Raw genomic sequence first — 26,259 nt, 5'->3', positions numbered from 1 at the left:
ATGTGAAATAAATCCTGTCAAATATATGTCATTTACTTTTTAACTAATTAATCATTTAACTGTATTTCTATTTTTGTTAGATTCGACACAAGCTCCTACAGATAGACATCTAACCTCTGTGACCTCAACCCGACCTCCAAGCTCTGCAGCCTCACACCAACCTACTAGCACAACACCATTAGAGAAACAAACAAGCACATTTTCGTCAGTAACTACAGTAACGTGTACAAATACCACAGTATTAACTAAAGATGGAGGTTGGATTATGTTTTGATCATCTTTCCTTATATATACTTGTATATAACAAATGAAAGTTGTAACATTAAAATTAGCATGGGAAGGTAGAAAGGGAATTTTGATTTTTAGGTATGGGTTGTATGTCCAAATAATTTTGTTTTGGATGCAACATGTCTATTGATTACATGAAAGTTTTTTGTCTATCATCTCATACAGTACGCCCAGAGAGTTTGTAATCGCGAACTTTTATCACCGATTTCCGAGTGTAGCGGTGTGACACCGCGAATCACGGATTCTACTCCCAATTTCCTCCAAAGATTCTCTCCCAACACCGCGTGGCTGTTAATTGGTTTTTTGCCCATCGGATGAACTGAAAATTAATGACGCGTGACAACATAATCGGATTAGCCAGATTTATTACCTTTGTACATTTAATCGATCTTGATTGCACCTGTGTGCTTTAAAATACGTTATTTAAATGTCCATTCATTGCCAGATAAAAGTGTGACATTTTTATTTAAAATAAGATAATTATTCTTGTATGTATATGCCCATGTCATTGTCATATGAAATAAAACGTAAAAACGTATAAAAATACGAATAAAACACTTATTTAGTATTTTCATTATAGTCCGATCAGGTCATAATTTTTGTTTTTTCAACAAAGTTTCAACAAAGATGATTTTACCACAATTAGAACCTTTTATGACCTACTCAGTGAGCAATATCCGGTTCATTAATAGTTTAATATTATATAATTAATATCAACTTGCTTAAAACAAAATGATGTTTTTACGGTAATTTGTCCAATCTAAATCAAACCCTAGAGTTAATTTATCGGACCAACAAGTGAACTCTGTTACTTTCAATTTATTTTGAAATATAAAATATTATGTTTCACTACCTCGGTAGATTACCGACTTGAAATATTTGAATTTAAAAAAGAAACAAATAGTTTTGTATGCAATGTGGCAGCCCTATATTCATAAATACTGAGATAATTCCCCGCCCAGACACAACACAATAATCACAACCTTATTTAATTATATGAAGAAATAAAATCATGTGTTTTTTTATCTGTTATGATCGGTTATTGATCTTTTATTTTTTTTTTAAATAAAATTGGATTGGCGCAATCCGTATTTTACTGCTCGTTAAAAGTCCTCGGCGAAATATAAAAAGAAGTATTTCAACAATTTATACTATAGAATATTAAAATGAAATTATATCGTACAAGAAAGAAATATGTAAAAAAAAATGTGGATCGGATTTTTACGATCGACACATTTTCACAGAGGATCTCACCAACGCCCATCAGGAACTGAACGACATGCATCCTGTTTTCATCTACCATTAATGTATAGTGTTGACTATGGAAGTATAAATAATGTCCAGGTTTATGTCCTCTGTTGACTGAGAAACGTATAAATAAAAGGCTGATGTTCGTTTATTCAGAAAAGAAATAAAATTTAGAATCCGGTTAATCAATTGTAAAAGGACCTTCTAGAGCCTCAATCTTAACGCACACAAATGTCAATCATTACAAAGCAAGTTTAAACCTTCAATGAATTTTCCCACGGTTATCCAGAAAGGTCACCTGAGTTTACTGTTACATGATACTATTTCCCGCCAAATAAAAATCTCGTGGACAAAATTGATGTCACTATTTTTAGCATTCAATATTGTGAGCGAAGTCAAGTTCAAGTTCAACCACGCACTGTTGATCACTGAGATGCGTGTCGTCTTCCCACGGCAAAAAATATTTAAAGATCACTGTTCTAAATACAACACAAAAGTTTACATTCATTGTGCGTAAATGAATATTATGCAACGACGAGTTGATGCAGCTATAGCAGTATTCCTGTTGTAGCCGAAATGTATTATATCCTAAAGTAATGCTAATCGTGAAGGGAAAATGCCGTAGACTTATTAAGCATAACGAATGGTGAATAGTATTTTCTTTTTTACTTGCATATACAAGTTTTAAGACACGTAATTTTCTTTAAACTCACTGCTCACATTTTATACCTTCAGCGTTAGTTTCCGTTTATTTTCACGCAAGTATGTCTCTTTTCGTAAGTTATATAAATTACCGATAAATAAAAAACGAGGTCATAATCAAGTATAGATTTTTTTTTATAAAACTTTAATGCAATTGAAAGCATTAACAACAACGTTTTGGATTTTAAAACTTTTATTTTGTAATCGTAAAATGGAAATGGCGTAGAATTATTAGCATAACAGATAGTGAATAATATTTTCTTTTTTACTTGTAGTATAAAAAACTTTGAGACGTGTAATTTTTCTTTAAACTGCCCTCATTTATTTTCCGTTTATTGTTGCACAATTATATCTCTTTTAGTAAATTAAATATTTATTTACTGATAAAAAAACGGAAGTCAAAATCAAATATAGTTGTTTAAAAACTTGATTAAAATGTACAGTGTAATTGAAAGATTGAAAGAATTAACAACAACGTTTTGCTTTTTATTTTAATCTTTCATTTGTTTCAAGCAATCAGATATAACCTGATAATCAATAGACAGGAAATACAATTGTTTAATTACATTAGAAATCTCACATACCTTGACTGTCGCGTGCCGGCATAGATCAGACGGATTAGGGCAATTAATTACCTGGTGTCACACCGCGTCACACCAGACTGGGAGAGATGTCGCTAATACAATAAACAAAAGGTAGCGGATTTACGCGGAAGTCGGAGGGAATACTCCCAAATTTCTCCGAGAATTTTGGGAGGGATGTCGGAGTTTCCTGGTGTTACACCAGGAAAAATATCGGAGTATGGAGTTTGGGATTACAAACTCCTTGGGCGTACTGTAGACATAATTTTGTCATGTGACCGTGATGTCATCAACATTTTTTCAGGATTTACTTCTAAGAAATGGAATTTAAAATTAGATTATAATAAATGACTAATATTTTTTCTATCTATTCAAAATAACCTCAAAATTGTGGTTCATTCTTTTATATTTTTTTAAGGATGTACTTGGGTAAAATTTTAAAAATGAAGAATTTAAAATTAGAATAATAAAAGTCGCGAGAGCATAAGTTAAGGAACAGATTAAGCTAAAATTATTAATAGGTTATTTAGCTCCTTTTCAAGATATTTGGATTTTCTAAATTGGCAGGAAAAGACTGACTCAGATTTTTAAGTTATATTTGCATTGGTATAATTTGCATCTAAAATCGAAAGGAAGGAAAGGAAGAATCTTATTTAATTTTGATAAATGACCTTTTATCATGTTTATGAGCTTTTGAAGGCTTATTTGAAAAGAAAAATGAGTGTTATCAGGGATCTCCATGGATGAAAATTGAACGATGGAGGAACTTTCACCATTACAAACCGTGTCTACGCTGTACAGTGTAGCGCGATGGGAGGTATTTTATCCCTCCATACAAGGAATCGTGAACATGCTAATTCATTGCTTATTTAAATTATATTTATTTGAATTTTTATTATAGAATTAGAATTATCAATATCTTCATTTATTGCTGTTTTTAACCATTCAAATGCCAAGTCTTCATGGTCCCTCCTTAGTGGAGAATGACCAAAAGCTGTCATGAAGGTCCCCATGTTACGTAGATTTCTTGTATTTTTGGTAATTGTTATGGGGGTTAAAAATCATATGATGTGGAGCTTATTTTTCATGGACACTGTCAAATTCAGAACCCATTACCGGTATGGCTGATTTGCAGCACCAACAAAACGATTCGTACGGGTTATGTAAAAGGTTAAAGAGATTTGTAAAGCAAACGTTGACAAATGAAAAGGTTTTTAATGACTTTATCTGGCAAATTGATGCTGTGCAACATGCATCTTTCGAGTCTGAATAGAAACCGGAAACACGAATGTATCAATTTGATTGTAATATACGAAATGAATTCGGAATTACAATACGATCTTTCTTTACAGGAAATATTTTTAAAGTTTTTACTTTTAAACTTTTAAAGTAATTCTAAATTATCGTTACAGTAGTACTCGAGTTATTTGCGATGAAATAATATTAACTGTTATGCATCTTATTTTGTACTTTTAAAAAAAGGGGGATACTGATTGCTTAAGTCAAAATAAAGCACGTGTTCGACTGGTTTAACTGTTTTCTTTGTAACTGGATTATTAATTTATTTATTTAATCTAAATTATTATAATCATTTGCTGAAACTTAGTTGATTAATTCGACAAAGGGATCGTCTATCCTCAGATAGTATTCTCCTGTCTGGTTTGTTGATCTACCTGTACAAGCTCAGGTACAAGTGATTACCGATCTTAATCCGGATATATCCCTCAGGCGTTAGAACTGTATTGGATTATAACATAAAATGCCTAAGGGTTATGCATTTACATGCATTTGATTATAATTGATAAAAAATGGCGTCGGGCTTCAAAAAACGATGAAGTTTTGAACGATGGCGGAAGACAATTTAACGATGGCGCAAGACAATTTAACGATGGCGCGAGTCATTTGACGATGGCGCAAGACATTTGAACGATGGCGGGGCGCCATCGTTAAACAGGTCATGGAGATCCCTGGTTATGGAGCAAAATATTTTACCCTGTATCAATGGAAAAAAAACCAAGGAGTTTGAACATCTGACATAAATTCCTGAACTAAGTAAATCCTTAAATTCAGTGTGCACCATATTTTTAATGTCATTTTTTCATAGACTGAATAGATATAACAGTCATTCCTTAATTAATGAAAACAAATTACAGATAGAAGTATATTTGGTGCCAGGGGAATTGGTGAATTCCTTTCCTCCAAAATCTATTTTAATAATTATAAGTAGTATGAGATGAATGTGTATCATTGCCAAATACTGTTGTTATCATTTTTTTGTTTAAACTTTCAAAATATTTTCAGTTCATGTAGAGTTGAATCAGTTCTTATGAAAAAAATGTAATAAATGTCGGTAAATTAAATCTGGTTAAAATTTAGTTTGTGACAAAAATACAAAACTGTTTTTTACAACAAGTAATCAATACAACTACAGGTTTACCTTTTCATTTTAGGAAAAAGAAATACACAGTCCACTAATGTCATAGATATAGTTTACATAATAACAGGTAAAAATTAATGTTTTTCTGCAGGATTGTTTAACACTTGCTTTGCTTATGGCAATTTTACAGTAAGAAGTACTGGTATATATATATATCCAACGCAATCATAGGTTTGAACGTAGTTTTCAATTTAGAATCGTTTATATTTTTTCTTTTGGGCTTGTATTATATGATCCGTTCATCCTATATTGACTCTTAAAATTCAAGAGTCTATCTAAAAATAAGGGTACTTTTTCTAAAAATGAGGGTACTTTTTATATGGCCTTCCAAATACCGTTTCGATCCCTAACATCACTGAAGAGACATTTATTGTCGAAATCCGGATCTGGTGTACTAAAAAAATATTGACAACGTATGTTTGTGGCATAACATCGTGGCCACAAGTTAAATTTTATTTTCTGTTTAGTATTAAACTTATATTAAGATCCATTTTGTTACATCTTGTGATCAATTTTATTTGGCAATCGCCAATGGCAGTCAGCAGGGTTAAAGAACATCAGTTGTTCGACCTGTTAGTCAAATGCGTTTTGTTTAAATATACTTTTTCACTTTTTTGGTCTTTTGGAAAATGTTGTTTGTGCTTTTTTTAGACCCTTCTACAACGAAATTTGTTTTACATGCACACATATAAAAATTGCGGTTTTTATCCAACGCAATCATAGGTTTGAACGTAGTTTTCAATAATTTAGAATCGTTTATATATATATATATATATATATATATCTCCAGTGACTTTCTGCATGACCCTGAGCTACAGTAAAGATAAAACACAAAAAAGTTTATATTACTATTAAAGGCCATGTCAAATAAATTTTGTAGTTCTCAGACAATGACTTCTAAAAACTAGAGGCTCTAAAGAGCCTGTGTCGCTCACCTTGGTCTATGTGAATACTAAACAAAGGACACAGATGGATTCAAGACAAAATTGTGGTTTGGTGATGGTGATGTGTTTGTAGATATTACTTTACTGAACATTCTTGCTGCTTACAATTATCTCTATCTATAATGAACTTGACCCAGTAGTTACAGTGGAAAATGTTAGTAAAATTTTACAAATTTTGTGAAAATTGTTAAAAAAAAATGACTATATAAAGGGCAATAACTCCTTAGGGGTCAATTGACCATTTTGGTCATGTTGACTTCTTTTTAGGTCTTACTTTGCTGTACATTATTGCTGTTTACAGTTTATCTCTATCTATAATAATATTCAAGATAATAACCAAAAACAGCAAAATTTCCTTAAAATTACCATTTCAGGGGCAGCAACCCAACAACGAAATGTCCGATTCATCTGAAAATTTCAGGGCAGATAGATCTTGACGTGATGAACAATATTACCCCTGTTAGATTTGCTCTAAATGCTTTGGTTTTTGAGTTATAAGCCAAAAACTGCATTTTACCCCTATGTTCTAATTTTAGGCGTGGCGGCCATCTTGGTTAGTTGGCCGGGTCACCGGACACATTTTTTAAACTAGAAACCCCAATGATGATTGTGGCCTAGTCTGGATTAATTTGGCCCAGTAGTTTCAGAGGAGAAGATTTTTGTAAAAGATTACTAAGATTTACGAAAAATGGTTAAAAATTGACGATAAAGAGCAATAACTCCTAAATTGGTCAACTGACCATTTTGGTCATGTTGACTTTTTTGTAAATCTTACTTTGCTGAACATTATTGCTGTTTACAGTTTATCTCTATCTATAATAATATTCAAGATAATAACCAAAAACAGTAAAATTTCCTTAAAATTACCAATTCAGGGGCAGCAACCCAACAACAGGTTGTCCGATTCATCTGAAAATTTCAGGGCAGATAGATTTTGACCGGATGAACAATTTTATTCCATGTCAGATTTGCTCTAAATGCTTTGGTTTTTGAGTTATAAGCGAAAAACTGCATTTTACCCCCATGTTCTATTTTTAGCCATGGCGGCCATTTTGGTTGGTTGACCGGGTCACCAGACACATTTTTAAAACTAGATACCCCAATGATGATTGTGGCCATGTTTGGTTTAATTTGGCCCAGTAGTTTCAGAGGAGAAGATTTTTCTAAAAGATGACTAAGATTTACAAAAAATGGTTAAAAATTGACTATAAAGGGCAATAACTCCTAAAGTGGTCAACTGACCATTTTGATCATGTTGACTTATTTGTAGATCTTACTTTGCTGAACATTATTGCTGTTTACAGTTTATCTCTATCTATAATAATATTCAAGATAATAACCAAAAACAGCAAAATTTCCTTAAAATTACCATTTCAGGGGCAGCAACCCAACACTGAAATGCTCTAAATGCTTTGGTTTTTGAGTTATAAGCCAAAAACTGCATTTTACCCCTATGTTCTATTTTTAGCCATGGCGGCCATCTTGGTTGGTTGGCCGGGTCACCGGACACATTTTTTAAACTAGATACCCCAATGATGATTGTGGCCAAGTTTAGTTAAATTTGGCCCAGTAGTTTCAGAGGAGAAGATTTTTGTAAAAGTTAACGCAGGACGACGACGGACGACGACGGACGCCAGACGGCCAGGTGAGCTAAAAATGATAAGAGAGACATGGTTTTTAATCTTTTTAATTATTATTTTATTGACCTTTATTTTTGTAAATGGTAATACTGTTTGTATTCTTGAACATGATGACATGATATTGAATAAGATACAAAGGAGTGATTAAGAATTTACAAAATTGAAGTACATATAACACAGTTGCAAAATATGAAGCAGACAAAAAACTTGTTCATAAAAAATTTCACCTAAAATTTATTCATCAACAAAACAAATTAATTCAAATCTTATATGGAAGGCACTCTTTTAAGCCCCCACCACCCACAGAAATATAAAAACAAATTAGAACAACACTCTCCTTGCATTTGGTATTTCAAATACAACTACCCACATAAAATTTTAAAATAAATGCCTCCCCTGGGGGACATAGTATTTTCTTGAACAGCCCTATTATACAAATCGCAACAATCCCAAATAAAATGCTGTTTATATTTCCTCAATGAGGTATTTGAGATGAAACTAATATGTCCAATTTCCACAGTAGTACATGTGTGTTTGAATGTCAGTAAATTGCGTTAAATTATGCTAAGATAAGATCCAGCATCTTAATAAAATCATAACTTTCTTTGGTATGCCTAAGACCAAAAGTTTGAAACCTCTAATTTATCTAGATAGAATAACCACAAACATCAAAAAAGAGGCATTGGGTATCATGTCAATGAGACCTGAAATCTAACTAACAAATATTTTCAACAAAAACTAAAAGCTTCAGTGGCGGATCCAGGGGGGGGGGGGTTCTGGGGTTTGAAACCCTCCTTTTTTGGATGACCAATGCATATGAATGGGGACATATAGTTGGAACCCCCCTTTGTCCTTTGTTGGGAAACCCCATTTTTAGAATGGCTGGATCCTCCCCTGTGCTTACAAAGGGCATCATAGAAAATATCTTTGATAAAATATTATATATAGCTTAAATTTCCAAGTCCAGAAAATTGATCTGCAATCAACACTCATTAAGTTCTTAGATAACCAAAAGCATAAAAATGGAACTAAAGACAACCAAGTTTATGATCAACATTGACTAAGTGAATAGTAGCCTTAGCTGTACATGTAGCTTTTGCACTACAATTAGACTGATCTTTTATAGATGTATCATCTGTAAGCTAAAACACATCCTGAAGGATACAACATTTTCACTTCTGTTTATATTTAGACATTTTGCAAACTTGTAAGTTTTTTTGATGCTTGTGAAAAAATTTAGTTTTTCTAATGTGTTAGAGTTATCACTCTTTGGCTAGTTTGAAAGCAGTAAATTTGAACAACACTGATATTTTACACATTCATCTAATTTGGTTTGGCAATTAATATAAGACAGTAGCTAAACCAGCTAAATTTTATCAAGTTTGAATTCGGGTTCCTTCCCATTTCCATTCACTTTTATTGCCCCTTTTTGAATGGAAATATTGCTGTATTGATTATCTCTTTTCTCTTATCCTATGAGCTGTATATTTGCTTATGGAATAAAGAATTATTTTTTCTCTTAACTTCATTTTGCTTCATCTAAATATTATGAAACTCTATTAGATGCTTTTTACTATTAAACACAGATCAAGTTAGAATTTGGGTTTCTTCACTTACTGTGGGTTCATTATTTTTCGTTAGATACCAATTTTCATGGATTTCTTGGGTACAGGTGAACCACAAATTTAAATTTAGAACAATTTCATGTATCATATAATGGTAAAACAAACTCAAGTTACATTGTATACAAACTTTAATTTTCTATATTTATCTTATCTATTTATAACTCTGTATTGCTACTTTGACTTTTCATTGTTTCTCTCACCATGACGACGTCAAATTTTATGCACCACTTTGAGTACTTCAGGGATGAATTTCTTTATAAAAATTGTCCTGATGAAGCCTGCCTTGCAGGCGAAACATGTAGACCATAGCAAATAAAATTGCAGACCATTTGAAGTGTTGCTGTCAATTTGGAGTATTATTTTAATGTTGCATTCATTTGCATTATTTGACAACCCTGCATACCAAGGTATCCACTTCAGGGACTCTAACGAAATGATTCACACAGGTGTTGGTTCACCTCAATGAGTTTAGCACAAATTTAAATGTTCAAATAATAACGAATTTCCATAACCTTGTATGCAGACTTTGGCAGAACTAAGAAATTAAAAGTCCACGAAAGTGTAAGTTTTGTTCAATCCAAAAAATTGTACCCACGAAAATAAATGAATCCACAGTATACAGTTCTCTATAGCTAGTTTTGTCTCTTATAAGGTTATATGCAAGCTGGGGCATTATCTGTATACTTAGTAGTTAGCTCAACAGTGTATATTTGTTATCCTATCTATTACCCTCTGTCCTTAAGGCAAGCAGTTTATACATGTTATACATGTACCAGGTAACTCCAGTTTTCTCTATGGCATACTGGTAGCAAAAGTTGTATCGTGCATTAAAATGAAATAAGACATCAATATATATAGTCAAGTGCAATGCCTTACACAAACAAGGCCAAAATCCATTTAATGACAAGATAGCAACCTCGTTCAATACAGATGACAGACAAATTTTAGTTAATATCTCATTTAGAAATACATTTTTATGATTGACAATTCTTTTCTTTATGTTTACAGGTGCAATTGGTGGAGTATTAATGCTTTTGATTATTGTGACTGTAGTTTATTGTAAATGTAGATCTAGAAGGCAGAATACTTCATCTTCAGGGGTTTACGTTGAATTACCAGGTAGTTAAAATTATTTTAAAAATTATTCTTATTTCTATGTATTGAGTATTTGAGGACAATTTCCATATTGTAGTACCCATTCTATGCTTATGAATTTATGTCATATTTGTTGAAGGATATGTGCAGTAAATGTTAAAAGAGACAGCAACCCCAAAACTTATGTTAAGCATAATTGTGGAAATGCAGGTTTAGGGGGGAAAATATCAGGTACATATTTTATAATTACATGTACCAACTTATTTTCGCTGAATTTTGCACAAGTTTTTTTCAATATTCACTAAAAAGTAAATTTGTTTTATGACAATTTTAGATTCATAGTTCAGATTTTTAATATTGCTGAGTTTTGATATACATGTATCTGATAATTATAGTTTAAGATTGATTGATTGGTTATTGGTTGGTTTATGTCGTCCCAGAACAGATTGCTATATTACAGCAAGTTATAGTTTATATAAGAGTTTTTTTCCTTATTGTTTGCAGGAGTTGATATATAATGAAAGTTTTTAGAGGTACATGACAGTTTTTTATTTGTACAAACCTGAACAATGTTATATCATTCATGAATACTGGTGGAGAATAACAAATACTCAGGTGTATTACTTATAAAAGTAATTTTTATTTACTTGAAGAACTGAAAAAAGTTGTTAAAGACATGTTTTTTACATCTCAAAACTTGAGATCGTAAAAAAAATATTAACTTATGCAAGTAAATTTTTAGGAAATTAAGGGGAGATTATCCAAATATTATAATTAACTTATATAAGTACTGTATATATGTTATTTACTTCTTCAAGTAAATAAAGATAACTTGTACAAGTAGTCGCCCTGACTGACATATATCAAGCAAATGCATTGTTAATTGTTTTTTTTTAGACTGTTATAACCATGACAATTTGGATATACATTTTAGTATGTTATAAATCAAATATGAGAATTTGAGTCAAATTAGTGAACCGAATGTGACAGTTAATGTCCCATTAAAGGAACAAATAAAAAATATTTTGAAGGCTTTCAGTATTTATGTCGTGCTGCTGTCCCAACTTTTGGTTTTTAGTACGACTTAGTATTGATTTAAGGTAAATAAAGGAATATAGTTGATATTCATAGTAACTGTATTTATTTTTCAGAAAAAAAATTTCAGTCACAAAACAGTTCTGGACATGGAAATTGCTGTTTCAGCTTTGCACAAGAGGAATCTTCATTTACTGAGAGTAGTAAAGATAGCAACTCAGGCAGTTCAAGTACAACTGATAGTCATTATTTTCATACCAAAAATGGAAAGGATTACCAAGAGAATAAAGAGAAGCTAGTTGATTTTAAAAGTGGTGATAAAAATCCTGGAACCCCAATTGATGTGGATAGTTCTCAAACAAATGATCGGAAAAAACAGGAAATTAATAGTGAACTTGATATGATAGAGTGCAGAGAGATCAACAGTATTAATAAAAATGATATTTGCCTGACTGTTATGTTGTGTGGTAGGAGCCAGCCAGAAGAGAAAGAAACCGATGACTACAGTTCAATATTTGATGGTGAACTTCTTCTGCAGGAAACTATGTCTGAACATGATTCAACAATGAACACCTTAGAAGAACCAACACTGTTCTTAACAAAAGACAAAGAGAAGAAAACCTTACTTCAAACATGTGGTACACAAGAAGAGGCCAATGAAGAAGCGGTAAATCCTTTTAAAAATTGTGACTTATCTTGTGAACATAAAGGCAATCAATATATACACCTTAATCGAAAACTTGAAACTGATCCGTACATTGATGTTTTTTTGGAAACAGATGTTCCAGGATTAGATGATTTACAGATAAGCCACCATTCATCAGGTTTGGTATCAGATGGTCATGTTAATTTTGATAGAAAAGATATGCCAAAAACTACAGAGTATGATAAAAATGTAAATGTAGATGGGTCTCAAGCTAATTCTCTACATGCAATGGACCCTCCTTCTGAAATGTATTCAGCTCAGCCATATGCAGCAGCAGCAGCAGCAGCAGCAGCAGAGTTTCATCCTCTTGTTTATGGGAATCACTGTGTTATGCCTAAGCCTGATTCCTTTGATTATTCTGGTTCTTCTTCATCATCACCAAGTCATCAGAAAGAATCAAAAACATTGAAACATCAGAACAGCAGAGATAATAAATTGGCAGCTCATGCTAGTATCAGGAATAGTCAGACATGTCCCTCCCAAGGGGGCAGAAGTTCATGTGACATTGATGCTATGAACAATCAGGTTGGTAATCAGAATGTATCAGTTGGAAGACTAAGGAGCACAAATTTAAATAATTCTGACAATTCTAGGGACCAGAACACAAGACGGGCTAACTCAAATAGTAATAAAGAATGTGAACCAGTTCAGAGGAGACTCCCCTCACCACTATTGTTGCCTCAGACTCAACCTGTACCAAGCAATAGACAAAGCATTGAGACTGATGGTCAAGATACCTGTCCTGGTTCAGAAGATATATCACAAGAATTTCATTCACTCCCTGTAGTACCAGCTGTTGTGTGTCTGTCAAATTACAGAACTAAAAGTAACGAAGATAGAGGTAAATAACTGACACTATAAACAAAAAGATAAAAATAGATTTAGATTTTAATTAACACTTTAAGCCAATGTGATCATATGACATCAATGACAGACAGTCTACATAATATGAGATATCAACCCAGATATGCATAACTCATACATATGTTTAATCTGTCATTTAGAATCAAAAAGGATATTCATGATCATTCATGTTTTAATAGTCAATACATCAAAAGATAATTACATTTGGCTATACATTGTTAAGTTTTTGTAACCAAGGAAAAACATGTTTAAACAAATTGCTACACAGAATGCCTAAATAAAATGGCAACTATAATGCACCTGTGATTTTATACTTTTATTTCAGTGAGCAGTACATGTACCATGCCTATAAGTAAAGCAAAGGATGAACTAAGTCTGACATTTTTTGTGAGGTTAGGGTATCATATAGATCCTGATTCTTTCTATGGACCTTTGAAGTCATGGTTTGGGTTGTCTCTTCAAGTGCTTAAATTGTCAGAAGAAGAAGTACAAAGTATAAGGTAATTTATTTTATTGGACATTTTGAACTTTTCAGCTGTTAAAAAAAATATTCACTTATACAGCAAAATAAAAATGAAACCATTAATCTATATAGCTAATAAGAAAGATATTGGAAAGTGAACCTGACCAAACTAATTGTATAAATCTGCCTTCCAAACCTTTTATTCTATGTGATTCTCATTCTGTCTTTATTTTTTAAACAGTTTGTAGGATATAATTGAGATATTTCTCCACATACTTTTTGTCTTAAATTCTTTAGATTGTTTCAAGGAATTGACTAAAAAATATGCTTGATCAATTTACATTAAACAGGAGACTCAAACATTTAGAAAACAATATTAGCAAACTGACAACAGAAATTTCTAAACAGATAAAGGGGGGTAATAGAAAAAATAATTATTAACATAAATAAAGGCAACAGTAGTATACCGCTGTTCAAAACTCATAAATCCATTGACAAAAAACAAAATCGGGGTAACAAACTAAAACCGAGGGAAACGCATTAAATATAAGAGAACAACGACACAACACCGAAACGCAACACACACAGAAACGGACCAAGCAACAGACAAAACACCACGAGAATAACAAATATAACATCAAAACCAAATACATGAATTTGGGATGGACAAGTACCGTGCCACGTCTTATCTCAAAAATAAGAGAAAACACAAACGACTCAACGTTAAAATGCAACACACACAGAAACGAACAATATTATAACAATGGCCATCTTCCTGACTTGGTACAGGACACTTTTAAAGGGGAATAAAAGTGGTGGGTTGAACCTGGTTTTATGGCATGCCAAACCTCGCACTTTAATGGCAAAGTTAAATATAACATTGAAATGACAACATAATATTACAGGACTACAATACAAATAAAAAGGAGACCATATTAGACAAAGAAAAGCATGATTAATAGATAACAAAAAGCATCAGGTTTAAAATTCAATACGCCAAAAACGCGTCTTGTCCACACAAGACTCACTAGTGACGCCCAGATATAAAAGATCGAAAGTGAAAAAAGTACAAAGTTGTACAGCACTGAAGATCAAAAGTTGAAAAGGTTTTGCCAAATACGGCATTGTTTGTATGCCCGGGATAAGAACATTCTTATTATATAGAACAATTCATGCTATTGCAAACAGTAAATTTTATCAAATGAATATGAAAGAGATATACATAATGAAACTGAAGTATTAACTAATTACAGAAAACTAAACCCGAATAAGGCTCTAATTTCTTAAATGCCATATGTATTCAATGAAATGAACTCTAAAATAATTCTGGTATTAGATATAAATAAATAATATAAGATACATGTATATGTAAATATGATTTAAATTATATATTTAACAGACATCATTCCATTGGAAATCCTGATAAAGGCCATTTTCTCTTCACTCTTGGAAAATACACTGGCCAAGGACTTTACATAAGTGACATTGTCCAATACTTTGTGCAGCGTGATTCTCTTAGAGAAGATGTAATACAGTTTATCAAGCAGCATCACACAGACTGTGCTATGTGTAATAGGCTCTATTTAACTGTGACACAATCTTTTTCTGAGTCTACAGAGGATATAAGGAGAATAAGTGACGAACACCATAAAAAAAGAAACGACTGATTGTAAAACTCATCCTTTATCACAACTTGATCAGTTATTTCTTCTTAGGAATTTTTTACAACGATATAATTTCTTCTTTTTATGTAAATCAAAAAGTGCATTTGATCATGTAAATTATGTTGAAAGGCAATTCTAAAAGTATCAATTAAGTATTTGCTTTGACAATGAAATATATGTTAAAAAAGCTAAATGTGTTTATGGTATGATTTGGATACCAGATATTTATTGTACAGTCTTTCATGTTCTTTATAAGATTACTGATTGAGATTATAAGGGGGAAGGTTGAGATCTCATTTGAATTATTTTAATCCTGTCACATGTTTATGTTAGGCCTGTCCCAAGTCAGACACCTACTTAATGGTCTCCTTTTGTCACATGATTTTTCTGTCATTTTTGAGAATTTGATTTTAATGGCAGAAAAATGGTTAAATCTGTTAAATATATTTACTTCTCTTGACAAATAAGGAAGACATTATAACTTATTGCCTGTAATTGCAATAGGTATTTTAACATTTCAATATCGTTTTTGTGTTGCTGGATTGTTGTCTCATTGCAATCTATCCAGACTTTACTGTTATTTATATTTCTGGTTGTTAATGGAATTGTAGAACTGTTACAGCAATTTATTAGTTATAAGCTTTTATATCTTTAGAATATATTTCTTGTTAGATCTTTATCTTTTATTTCTCATACTGTGGATTCAGTAGTACATGTATTCATTGGAAACCAAAATAAAGGATTTTCTTGGATACAGGAAAACCTGGATTTTAAATGTTCAACAAATTACAAGTTTTTTAAAGAAATATATGCAGACTTTTCCAAAACAATGAAAGAAGATATATACATGTATGCATAAAAATGCAAGTTTTTCTCAATCAATGAAAGTGGTACACAGTAGTACACACATAAATACATGAATCCACAGTATATAACAGATAATTTCATATTTTTTTTTACATTTTTTATAGTCAAAATATATATTTTTCATGAGGAATTTTCTGAGAGAATTTTTTTATGTAATTAATAAAGGTTTATTAGCTATCAATTATTATGTTTGAATAATTACATATTAAAACTTGCATACTTATTATAGAAAGTCCAAAGAAACCTTAGGCAATGCATTGACTGATTATAATGTATCATTAATTTGTGCAATTTTTAAGACTATATTTCATCTGATCACACATCAAGATGACCTACTATGCTACTTATGGTCATTTAACCCCAAAAAAACTAATGGTCATACAACCTGATCTAATGAATTCCAATTGACATATATACAAGCATGTGCAATCATAATGGGGCAATTTGTCTAGGTCTTTTTCAATTTCAGATTTAAAATATATGTTACTAATTGATTAGAATGATTTATAGAGATCTGTCAATAAAATGGCTATTTCAGGTGGCTCCCTTGTTTCACTTCTTAATTTTGACATTCTTTTTTTTTTTTTTAATAAATGAACAATGGTGACCACATGCTTAACACATGGGCATGGAATCCCCACTTAGAGTTTCCTTTAATTTTGCATGAATAGGGATTAGGAAAAGTTTTTGACTTGCAAGAAAATAATATATTCACCATGTTTTATTTTTAATTTATTTTAATGAAATTGAACAATTTTTGTTTTCCCTAATTTGTAGCCTCTGGTTATGCCTCTTTTGTATCTTTTTTATTTTTGAACTTTAAATATTTTGATTACACTTGTCTATTGTGGAAGACATTTTGAAGAACAAAAGATATATATATATATATGTTGATGTTTTTATTATGTAAGATTGCTGTCTTTTTGATGTGTTTCCATAGTCTTTTAATTTATATTACATTTTATGGGTGATGATAATATCCTAATCTTAGGCCAGTTTGTAGAAAAAAAGAGGTCTTGAAATTGTAAAATTCAGACTGATTATTTAAAAGACAAACAATTGGTCTACTTTTGTACTTACAACGTATTGCAACTGTTATGATGTTGAGATTTTTAAATACTTATTTTCTTAATTAATTGTTCATAAAAAATTCATTGGTGTACACTTGACAGATATGGTAGGACTTGACAACTTGCAAATTTACTTTTCAATGATTTTCTTGTGGTTTCATAACTTTGATGGTAACCTTTATTGTCTTTTAAACTGCTGTTTTTATGAAAGGAGGAAAGCCACCTTTTAAATAATTATATATAGTTTAATCCAATAAATTTATTATTTTATTAAAAACATTCACATGAATATGTGATGATAATTATGACATGGAAAGGAATAAGTAAATCATGAGCAGTGCTACTTGATAAAATTGTGTGAGCAATATTGTTTTTGTTTCTTTTATATTTTTTCGTTTTATTTCTTTATACTTTACTTTTAAATCTCATTTTTACTTCATTTCTTATATACATGTTATGTATCATGACAGTATGATTATGTTCAAGCAAGTCTGAAAGGGAGATAATTCTGTAACTGCAGCTTTTAAAATTGTCTTACAGTATATCACCCTTTCTCTATCACACAACCTTCTGATCTGCCTTAAAAAATATTTTTATGTACATTTTTTTTTTATAGATTTTTACTAACAATTTAAAAAAATATGATACACTACTATAATGCAAATGTTTACTCGTTTACATGTTATGATGTGTTCAACATTTATTCATTTATATATATACATGTGAGTTGCAGAAAAAGGAATATGTATAATATTGTAACGTTAAAACTTCCTACTGTTTAGAATAGGAATCTCAGCAATTTTTGGAGGGTGGAAACCAGTCCAGTTATTTTTTTCATTGTTTTATATATGGTACAAAAAATATATTTCTATTTTATGTCCTAGCTAGGAGCATTATGATTTTCAATCTGTGTGTCCGTTTGTTTGTCTGTATGTTCCATCGTTTGATTGTTTGTCCATCTATTTGTCCGTCTGTTACACTTCAGGTTACATTTTTGGGTCATGTTGGTTTTTGATGAAGTTGAAGTGCAATCAACTTGAAACTTAGTACTCATGTTCCCTATGATATGGTCTTTCTAGTGTTTTGAATCCAATTTCACAGTCCACTAAACCTAGAAAATTATAGTGTGAGTGGAGTATCTGTGTGCTATGGACACATTCTTATTTCTACTTAGTTATAAATGTTATATGTATGTATCATGTTTCAGAAAGAGAATAAAATGTCCTTCATGATTGCAATTTATTGAAGTAGGAAGCAGTCAGACTTATTTTTATGATCATCAGAATGCTGTGTTTTTATTTATAAAATTTGAAAGCGTGATTAAAAATGTGATAAAGTTCTGTGATAGAGTTATATATGTCAATCAAGATTAAACTGTTTTATTTTGTCTAGAGAAGAAATAAATGTTTGAAGGACTTTATATAAAGATTGACGTTGAAAGGAAAATATTTGAAATAAAAAGCTCTCCTCATGTCTAGTGGTAAAAAGTAAGGTGCTAAGAAAAAGATCTATGCATTTGTATGTTAATTGTAATTTGAAAGTCCAAATCCTACATTTGTATTGTGTATTTTTGAATAATTTTTATTCTACATGTTTGATTTAAAAAATAAAAGCAATACTTTGTTAGGCATTTGAAATGTTTCATTTTTCAAGCATGTTAAAGGTACAAAGTTTATTTATGTTATATATAACAATGGTCAGTATGCTTTGTAAGTGTAACAAGTCGAAACACTTTGTTATAGGTAATTGTTAATAGTTGTTTTCACGGTACATTTGTTGCTGTTGTTGTCATGGTATTAACGATGTACTTAGGTGTAATTAATAAAAATAGAACTAAATATTTATTCTATATGTCAGAAGAGCATGAGTTAAGGAACAAAATAAGATATTTGATTTTTTTAAATGGCGAAAGGCTAACTCAACCTTTAACCTTATGTTTGCATTGGTATTAACTATTATTTGTGTCTCAATTTGAAAGAAAGGAAATCTTAATCTGCTTAAATTTTGGTAAATGACCTTACATAAGCTATTGAAGTCTTATAAGCAAAAAAAATGGGTGTTATAGGGCAAAATATTGAAGAGGAAAAACCAAGGAATAGGAATATCTGACACTTATTCCTAAATCTCACTAAGTGTATCATTGAATGCAAATAAGCAGGTGGTCAGAGGTGTTTGCATGGAGGGTAAGCTGTTTGTTAGAATTAAACAATGAAAAGATGATAAAACTAATTAAAGATTACAAAATAACATATTTTTATGTTGTTTGGATGCTGTTTCCTTTCATTATAAATGTCATAGACATATAACCAAAAAGAGTCAACAAGAATCTTTTTTCTCTGTGAGATTTTTTATTATTTAAGATGAATACTACAGTTGTAATAGGGGACTTTAGGTTTGCACTCTGTCTGTCTGTCTGTCCAGTCAGTTCGGCACATCAATTTTCCATATTAATCTGATATTAAGTACTGTGGATTCATTTATTTTCGTGGGTATCAATTTTCGTGGATAGAGAAAAAAAAGACGTTTCGTGGTATACGTATATTCGTGGATCGCTGATTACAACAACAAAAAATTCAGATACGTAATTCGTGGATTTTTTTTTATTTAGTAGATCATTTAACCTCCTTGGTTTAATCAATAATAAAACAAACAAAAAAGAAGGAATTCATTGAAAAAGTTTTGAATTGTCAAAATCCTCGCTTGGTCATTTTAGGTTAAAGTGTTCATTGAAAACTTCTATTACAATAATGGACAAAGACAACTAATTATTTGTTTGTTTTACAATTTATAAATACTTGTCGGAATTCTATAAGGCAATCAAAACTTTATGATTGAAAGCTCATTTTCCTAATCACGATACAATAAACAGTCATATAAGTAAAAGGTGTGAAAATAAATGTTTCTGTCATAAACAATATTACCTACGGGCAATATCCCCGTACTTAATCCTATTGATTTTCAATCACTAGTAAACCAAACTATGACACGGTAATTAACAACTTGCAGTTATTTTCCATGAACAGTTTTAATCAATTTTAAAAAGTAAATTTTCACTGATATTCGATATATTGATTTAATAAAAATACTTGTATCTTCTTTTAATAAAAAAAACATGTGTTATGTTACAATGTTTATTGCTATTCAACACTATACTAGAACTGCATAAAATAACCGGAAAAAAACATGCGACTCCATACATTTTTATCGGGATTATTCTTCGTTGAATTCTTAAATTCGTGGTTCGCTGTGATCCTCAAAACCCACGAAAATTGGTATACCACGAATAAAAATGAATCCACAGTATACTGTTTTATCATGACAAGTTACAGATCACTTCCGAATTTTGTTGTGGTTTAATGATTTTGTGCAGAGTTATGGTCCTTGGACTTAGAAAAAATTCCCTGAAATGATCAGTTTTCTGATTTTTTTTCTGTAATGCTTGACGATATTGATTTGATAATTGGAATAAAATTTAATCATGACAAGTTGCAGATCAAGCTCAAGTTTGTTGTGGTCTGATTATTTTGTGCAGAGTAATGGTCCTTGGACTTTAAAATTCACTAAAATAATTAGTGTTCCACCATTTTTCCATCATTCTTCCATCATTTTTTAAGATAGTGAGTTGATAATTGGTATATATTTTTTTCATGACAAATTACAGATCAATTTTTATTTTTTCGGACCTGATGATTTTGTGCAGAGTTATATATGGTCATTGAACTTAGAAAATTACATAAATATTCAGACTTCCATACTTTTTTTCATCATGCTTGAATATGTTAACTTTTGTTATAATATAGTTCATACCATGACAAATTATAGACCAAGCTAGCAGTACAATGCATTTGTAACCAGTAGGGGACTTTGTATCCAATCAAAGGAACTATTTCAAATAAATGCACATTTTGTTAAGTATTTGATTTTTTAGTCCCTATCCTCCCCATTTAAATTCATGAAAAGTAGTCCCATATGAATATTCATTTTGTATGATTAATTTGATAGATTTTGATATTAATTTGTTGATATAAGAGCAATATTATTTTTTTACATGCATATTTCATAATGTGTTCAATATATTGTTTGTTTAATATCGTAGATATTCTTATTTTCTTTAAGTAAATGTTTAAAATATCATGCATCTAGGAATTTTTTATATATGCAATGAAACCGGTTTCGACTTAACTCTTTTGATATTGAAGAGTTTGTTAGTATTTAATATTACTGTTTAAATAAAATGTCAAATTTGGTTTCCCTTCTTTGTTTTTTTTTTTACAGTGATGCCATTTGGAGAAACAGTTTGGTTTGAAACAAAAATAACAGTACTTTTACAGTATTGTAAACTCTTTATTTGAACATTTCATTGAAAGTTAGTTATCTGATTACAGATTTATTTGGGACTACTTCTATCTGCCAGTAAACCTCTGGCTATACTGTGGAGTATCTGTTTTCCCTCTATTGGATGTATATTTACTCTGACCTGTAAGGCTAGAATGGGTACTGTAAATCTGACCCCTTGTTTGATGAGAGTGTCACACTCCCTGCGCCTCCATTTGGCTGTGCAGAAAGTATAAATAATTATGCAGAAACCTCATATCTTTACTGTATATCTGACTGCATTTTAAAGACATTTTGCAACAACTCTTTGATCGTGCTAAGGTGGTTGGTGAAAGGTATAATTTCTGAAAGAGGGACGAAAGATACCAGAGGGACAGTAAAACTCATAAATCGAAAATAAACTGACAATGCCATGGCTAAAAAATGAAAAAGACAAGCAGACAAACAATAGTGCACATGACACAACATAGAAAACTAAAGAATAAACAACACAAACCCCACCAAAAACTAGAGGTGATCTCAGGTGCTTCGGAAGGGTAAGCAGATCCTGCTTCACATGTGGCACCCGTTGATTGCTGAACTGATGATTGCTCTCTCCCTTAAAATGTCTTATTTTCCATAGGTAGTTCAAATTTGTCTCTTCATACCAGTCCATAAATATACTGTATTTATTGTTAATCTCTAAAATACTATTTTGCTTTTGTCCTGAATATGCATTAAATATTCGCCAATACAAACTAAGCAAACAACAATCTATCAAATAATAAAATTTATTAATAGAGCTTTAATGGTCTTTGATATGAAAAATCTGATGTACTGATGTTCTTTCAACCTTGATTTTACAATCAGAAGTCGGGGTCGAGTTTATATTTTTTTTACCTCGTTTGGAAATTAAATTCAAATAAAGTTAAATCACAAGCTAGAAAAGTAACATCATTAGATATATTTCTGAGTCAATTTAACCTTTACTCATTGTATAAAACATTTTAATCAATGTGTACCAGTGATCTCAGAAGATGATTGGGTGAGTAAAAGAGCACAATGGATGAATCAAAATATGTTAACGGGGGTAATAAAATTGAAAACTTTGAAGAATATGGAAGGCACTCGAAGAGGATTTATCCAATTTGGATAGTTAAATTATAAATGTTGAAAGTCCACCCCGAGTGATTCAATAAATTCGATAATCCACTAGTAATAATGTTAAAGAATCTATACATTTGTGCCATGTTATGATATATACAATGTATATGTCTCTGGTTATATTAATACCTTTTATAGTTGATTGTGTTCATGTGGAAGCATGACTATGATTTGATTTATATTGAATAAAAATGTTATATTTTGTAGTTATACCTTATACTGATTTTGCATCAAATTAACTTTGTTTGAGTAGTCTATTACCATTACTAGTTATTACTTTAAATCATCAAATTGCAAGTTCCATATTACTTTAAATCAGCAAATTGCAAGTTCCATATGATATTCAAAGAAACTGATTGTCACTTTAGTTCCATCTTTGATAAGTTTAAAACAATACTCACAAGAATTTAATTCTGGATGCTATGGTGGCTGATGAATAAAAGTTACACCATTATTTTTCAAATAAATACTCGATTGTTTTGAATCAGTCTTTCGTGCTGAAATCTACAGTTATCCATAATTACAGCACACACAGGACTTAATATAAGTATAACCATATAGCACATGGATAAAAACCTCACAAACAATTGTAACAGGTGCAAACTGTAATATGGACTTCCTGCTTAATTTACGTTTTTTGATTGAGTTAAGCCTTCCAATTGATATTTTATCTTGTGGTTTTCTATGTTGTGATGTTATGCTATTGTTTCAGAAAAAGGGAGAAGGTTTGGTACCATTAAAACGTTCAATCCCGCTGCAAATGTTTGCACTGTCCTAAGTCAGGAATCTGATGTACAGTAGTTGTCGTTTGTTTATGTAATTTATACGTGTTTCTCGTTTCTCGTTTTTTATATAGATTAGATCATCCTTTGTTCCAATAACTGTAATGGCGTATATTTTTACCTATTTCTTTTATTTTCTTACTAAAGAATTGGCCCTGTGACATTACAACTTTCTTTTCACGTGATGTCCTATTTGGGTTATTCTTAAATAGGTTATGGAAAAAAGTTATATAGCATTTTAATTTTGTTTGTATTCTTAAATATAATTATTCTGATAATATTCAAATCTAAAAGTAAATTTAAGTGAATTCAAAAAACAAAACTATCATGAAAATGAAATGTCAAACAAGCCATAATTTTTTACCCCTCTTCTCAAATTTAAATATATATTCCCAGTAACCAACAAACCAGTGATTTTTTTTGTAACCATCTTTGTTAAAATTTAAATTTTCACTCCTTAAAGATCGATATATCTGTGACTGATTAGGGACTTTCCAATTTGATTTTCCTTTGAGTGCAGTATTTTTGTGATTTTACTTTTTTTGAAACAATTGGGTTAAAATTCATGAAATACAAGCAAACTTTTACGGAGAATGAATTTTGTGATAGCATTTCGCTCGTGCAATGAATTAAAAAACTAACTTAGGTAACATGTTTGAGAATATTCCATTTTGACTAACACACTAACGGAAATTACAATATGTGCTAAGAAACTTAAAGTCTGTCAGTTGTTCAGAAGAATTTGAAATCTCGAAAAAAAAATTGGTTTGATATCATCCCTAAAAGAAGGCAGAGGAACTTAATGGTGAAGGACCCAGACATACTAGGAGCATTGATATCCACAAAATGTGGCAACTGTCACATAATAGGCCACTAAGCCGATTGAAATAGGGGATAAACGCCATCCACTCTCAACATTTAATTCGTGGAAAGACGGCGTCCAAAACGATAAGCATGCATAATATAAAATGCAATGTAGACAAATAGACAAAGGTATTTAAAATGCAGACAAAGAGATTGATTAGATATCGAGGGAATAGCTCGGCTGACTTCATTTTCGGAATCTAAAACGTATCTTCATTTCTTGGTATAGTAATGGGAAGACTCAGACAAAAAAGTACATTAAAGGTAACGTGTTTTGTCATCTATTTGAAAGAATATTATAAGAATGAAATACCCAAGCATTCACGATGTAGAATTTTTCCAAACTTTTTATCATCGTGCCAAAAAAGAAAAAACACTTGCAAGATATAAAAAACCTACAAATGTATGAAGACCTCTGATGAGGAAACCCCCAATATTCAAAATGTAGTTTTAACATCAAAGTCTGAACCCCATCTATACCCACACGAGCGGCCAAAACAAAACCAATGGAATATGCAAATATGTTCATGCAGAATAACTATCAGAACCCATATGGAATGTATTCATCTAGTGTTGATATTATCAATGTATGTACATTGACCTATTATGGTTTACTATTCTCAATTGTTACTCGGATTGAAAGTTGTCTCATTGGCACTCATATCACATCTTCCTATATCTATGTGTTATCTACAAGGTTTTCAGTATAATATTCATATTAAAACCCCCCTCCGCTCTTCCGCTTGAACCTCCAGAAGAACAATAAATACGCAACATTATGAAACTAATGTGCATGAACTAGATCTGATAATGGTCTGCTTTTACAAATTGTAACTTGGATGGAGAGTTGTCTCATTGGCACTCATACCACATCTCATACCTGTTGAATAAAAGAGGGATTTAATTATATATATCAAGATATTCCTGGTATAAACTATGTTATAATAAAATTGAATATATTGATTCATTGATTTTCTTAATAACTGAAACTAATGACGACTGGAATATATTTTCAAAGGTGGTATAACATTACTTATTAAAAATTTATAGTGAATAGGAATATATTTTCAAAATTGCAATTACTTATTCAAAAGTCATTATGAAATTAAATGTATTTGAGTTTGCTCTAGTTAACTAATTGGAAATAACAAAACGCAAATTCCCGAACGTATCTAATCAAAATGGTGATAAGTAGAATGGATTTCAATTTTGAACAACTGTAAGCTATCTATTACTGTTTATTTCCTGTAAACTGACTAATTTTACTAAGTAGACAAATAACGGGAATATAAATCATGGCAAATATGTAAAACTTGGATCGTATCTGATAAAAATACTTCAAGTCAATTTAAAAAATCGGGAGATAAATTCGCAGCGAAAAGGACTACACGTGAACTAAATTATCCGAGTAAAATATTTTCAAATAAAATAATGCCACTTCAATATCCTACACATGGTTATCGATACAAGCTTTCCAACACTAAGATACTCTTGATGCATTATTATTCGTTGGATACCAATTTCGTGATTTTCGATGGTACAAATGAACCACGAAATTAAATGTTCAATGAATGACAAATTTTTTATAGGCTTGTATGTAGACTTCGGGAAAACCACGAAATTAGACACCAACAAACATGCAAGTTCTCCCTAATTCATGGAAATTGGTACTCAAGAAATAAATGAAACCAAGTACTCGTAGTTAATTGCTTTGTTTTTAATAGACATGTCTGTTGCTGATTGTCAAGAGGCACATGACTTGCACACATAAACATATAAGGTTGTGTCATTCTTGTTGAAATCATTGGTATACATTAGTTTTCTCGCCAATAACTTGAGCAGAAAGATAGTTAAAAATCCATCGAAAAATGTTCACATAGATAGTCATTGTATTATTCTTATACGA

The 26,259-nt window shown here is 31.1% G+C and overlaps 1 protein-coding gene across 2 annotated transcripts in view; it reads left to right on the top strand.

Moving 5' to 3' along the window:
• The window catches only part of LOC143042468 (uncharacterized), a 37,197-nt gene extending 15,721 nt beyond the window's left edge, over nt 1-21,476 (top strand). For both annotated transcript variants that reach the window (XM_076214766.1, XM_076214767.1), the window contains exons 6-11: nt 81-257; nt 5,270-5,323; nt 10,474-10,584; nt 11,712-13,142; nt 13,491-13,665; nt 15,028-21,476. In XM_076214766.1, the coding sequence (XP_076070881.1) occupies nt 81-257; nt 5,270-5,323; nt 10,474-10,584; nt 11,712-13,142; nt 13,491-13,665; nt 15,028-15,295 (2,216 nt within the window). In that variant the 3' untranslated portion in view covers nt 15,296-21,476. The remainder of the gene's footprint in view (nt 1-80; nt 258-5,269; nt 5,324-10,473; nt 10,585-11,711; nt 13,143-13,490; nt 13,666-15,027) is intronic.
• The last annotated feature ends 4,783 nt before the right edge of the window (nt 21,477-26,259 follow it).

This window comes from Mytilus galloprovincialis, chromosome 8 (genome assembly GCF_965363235.1).
Source record: "Mytilus galloprovincialis chromosome 8, xbMytGall1.hap1.1, whole genome shotgun sequence".
NCBI lineage: Eukaryota > Metazoa > Mollusca > Bivalvia > Mytilida > Mytilidae > Mytilus > Mytilus galloprovincialis.
Note: the sequence above shows the minus strand (reverse complement) of the source record. Positions and strands in the feature narration are given on the sequence as shown.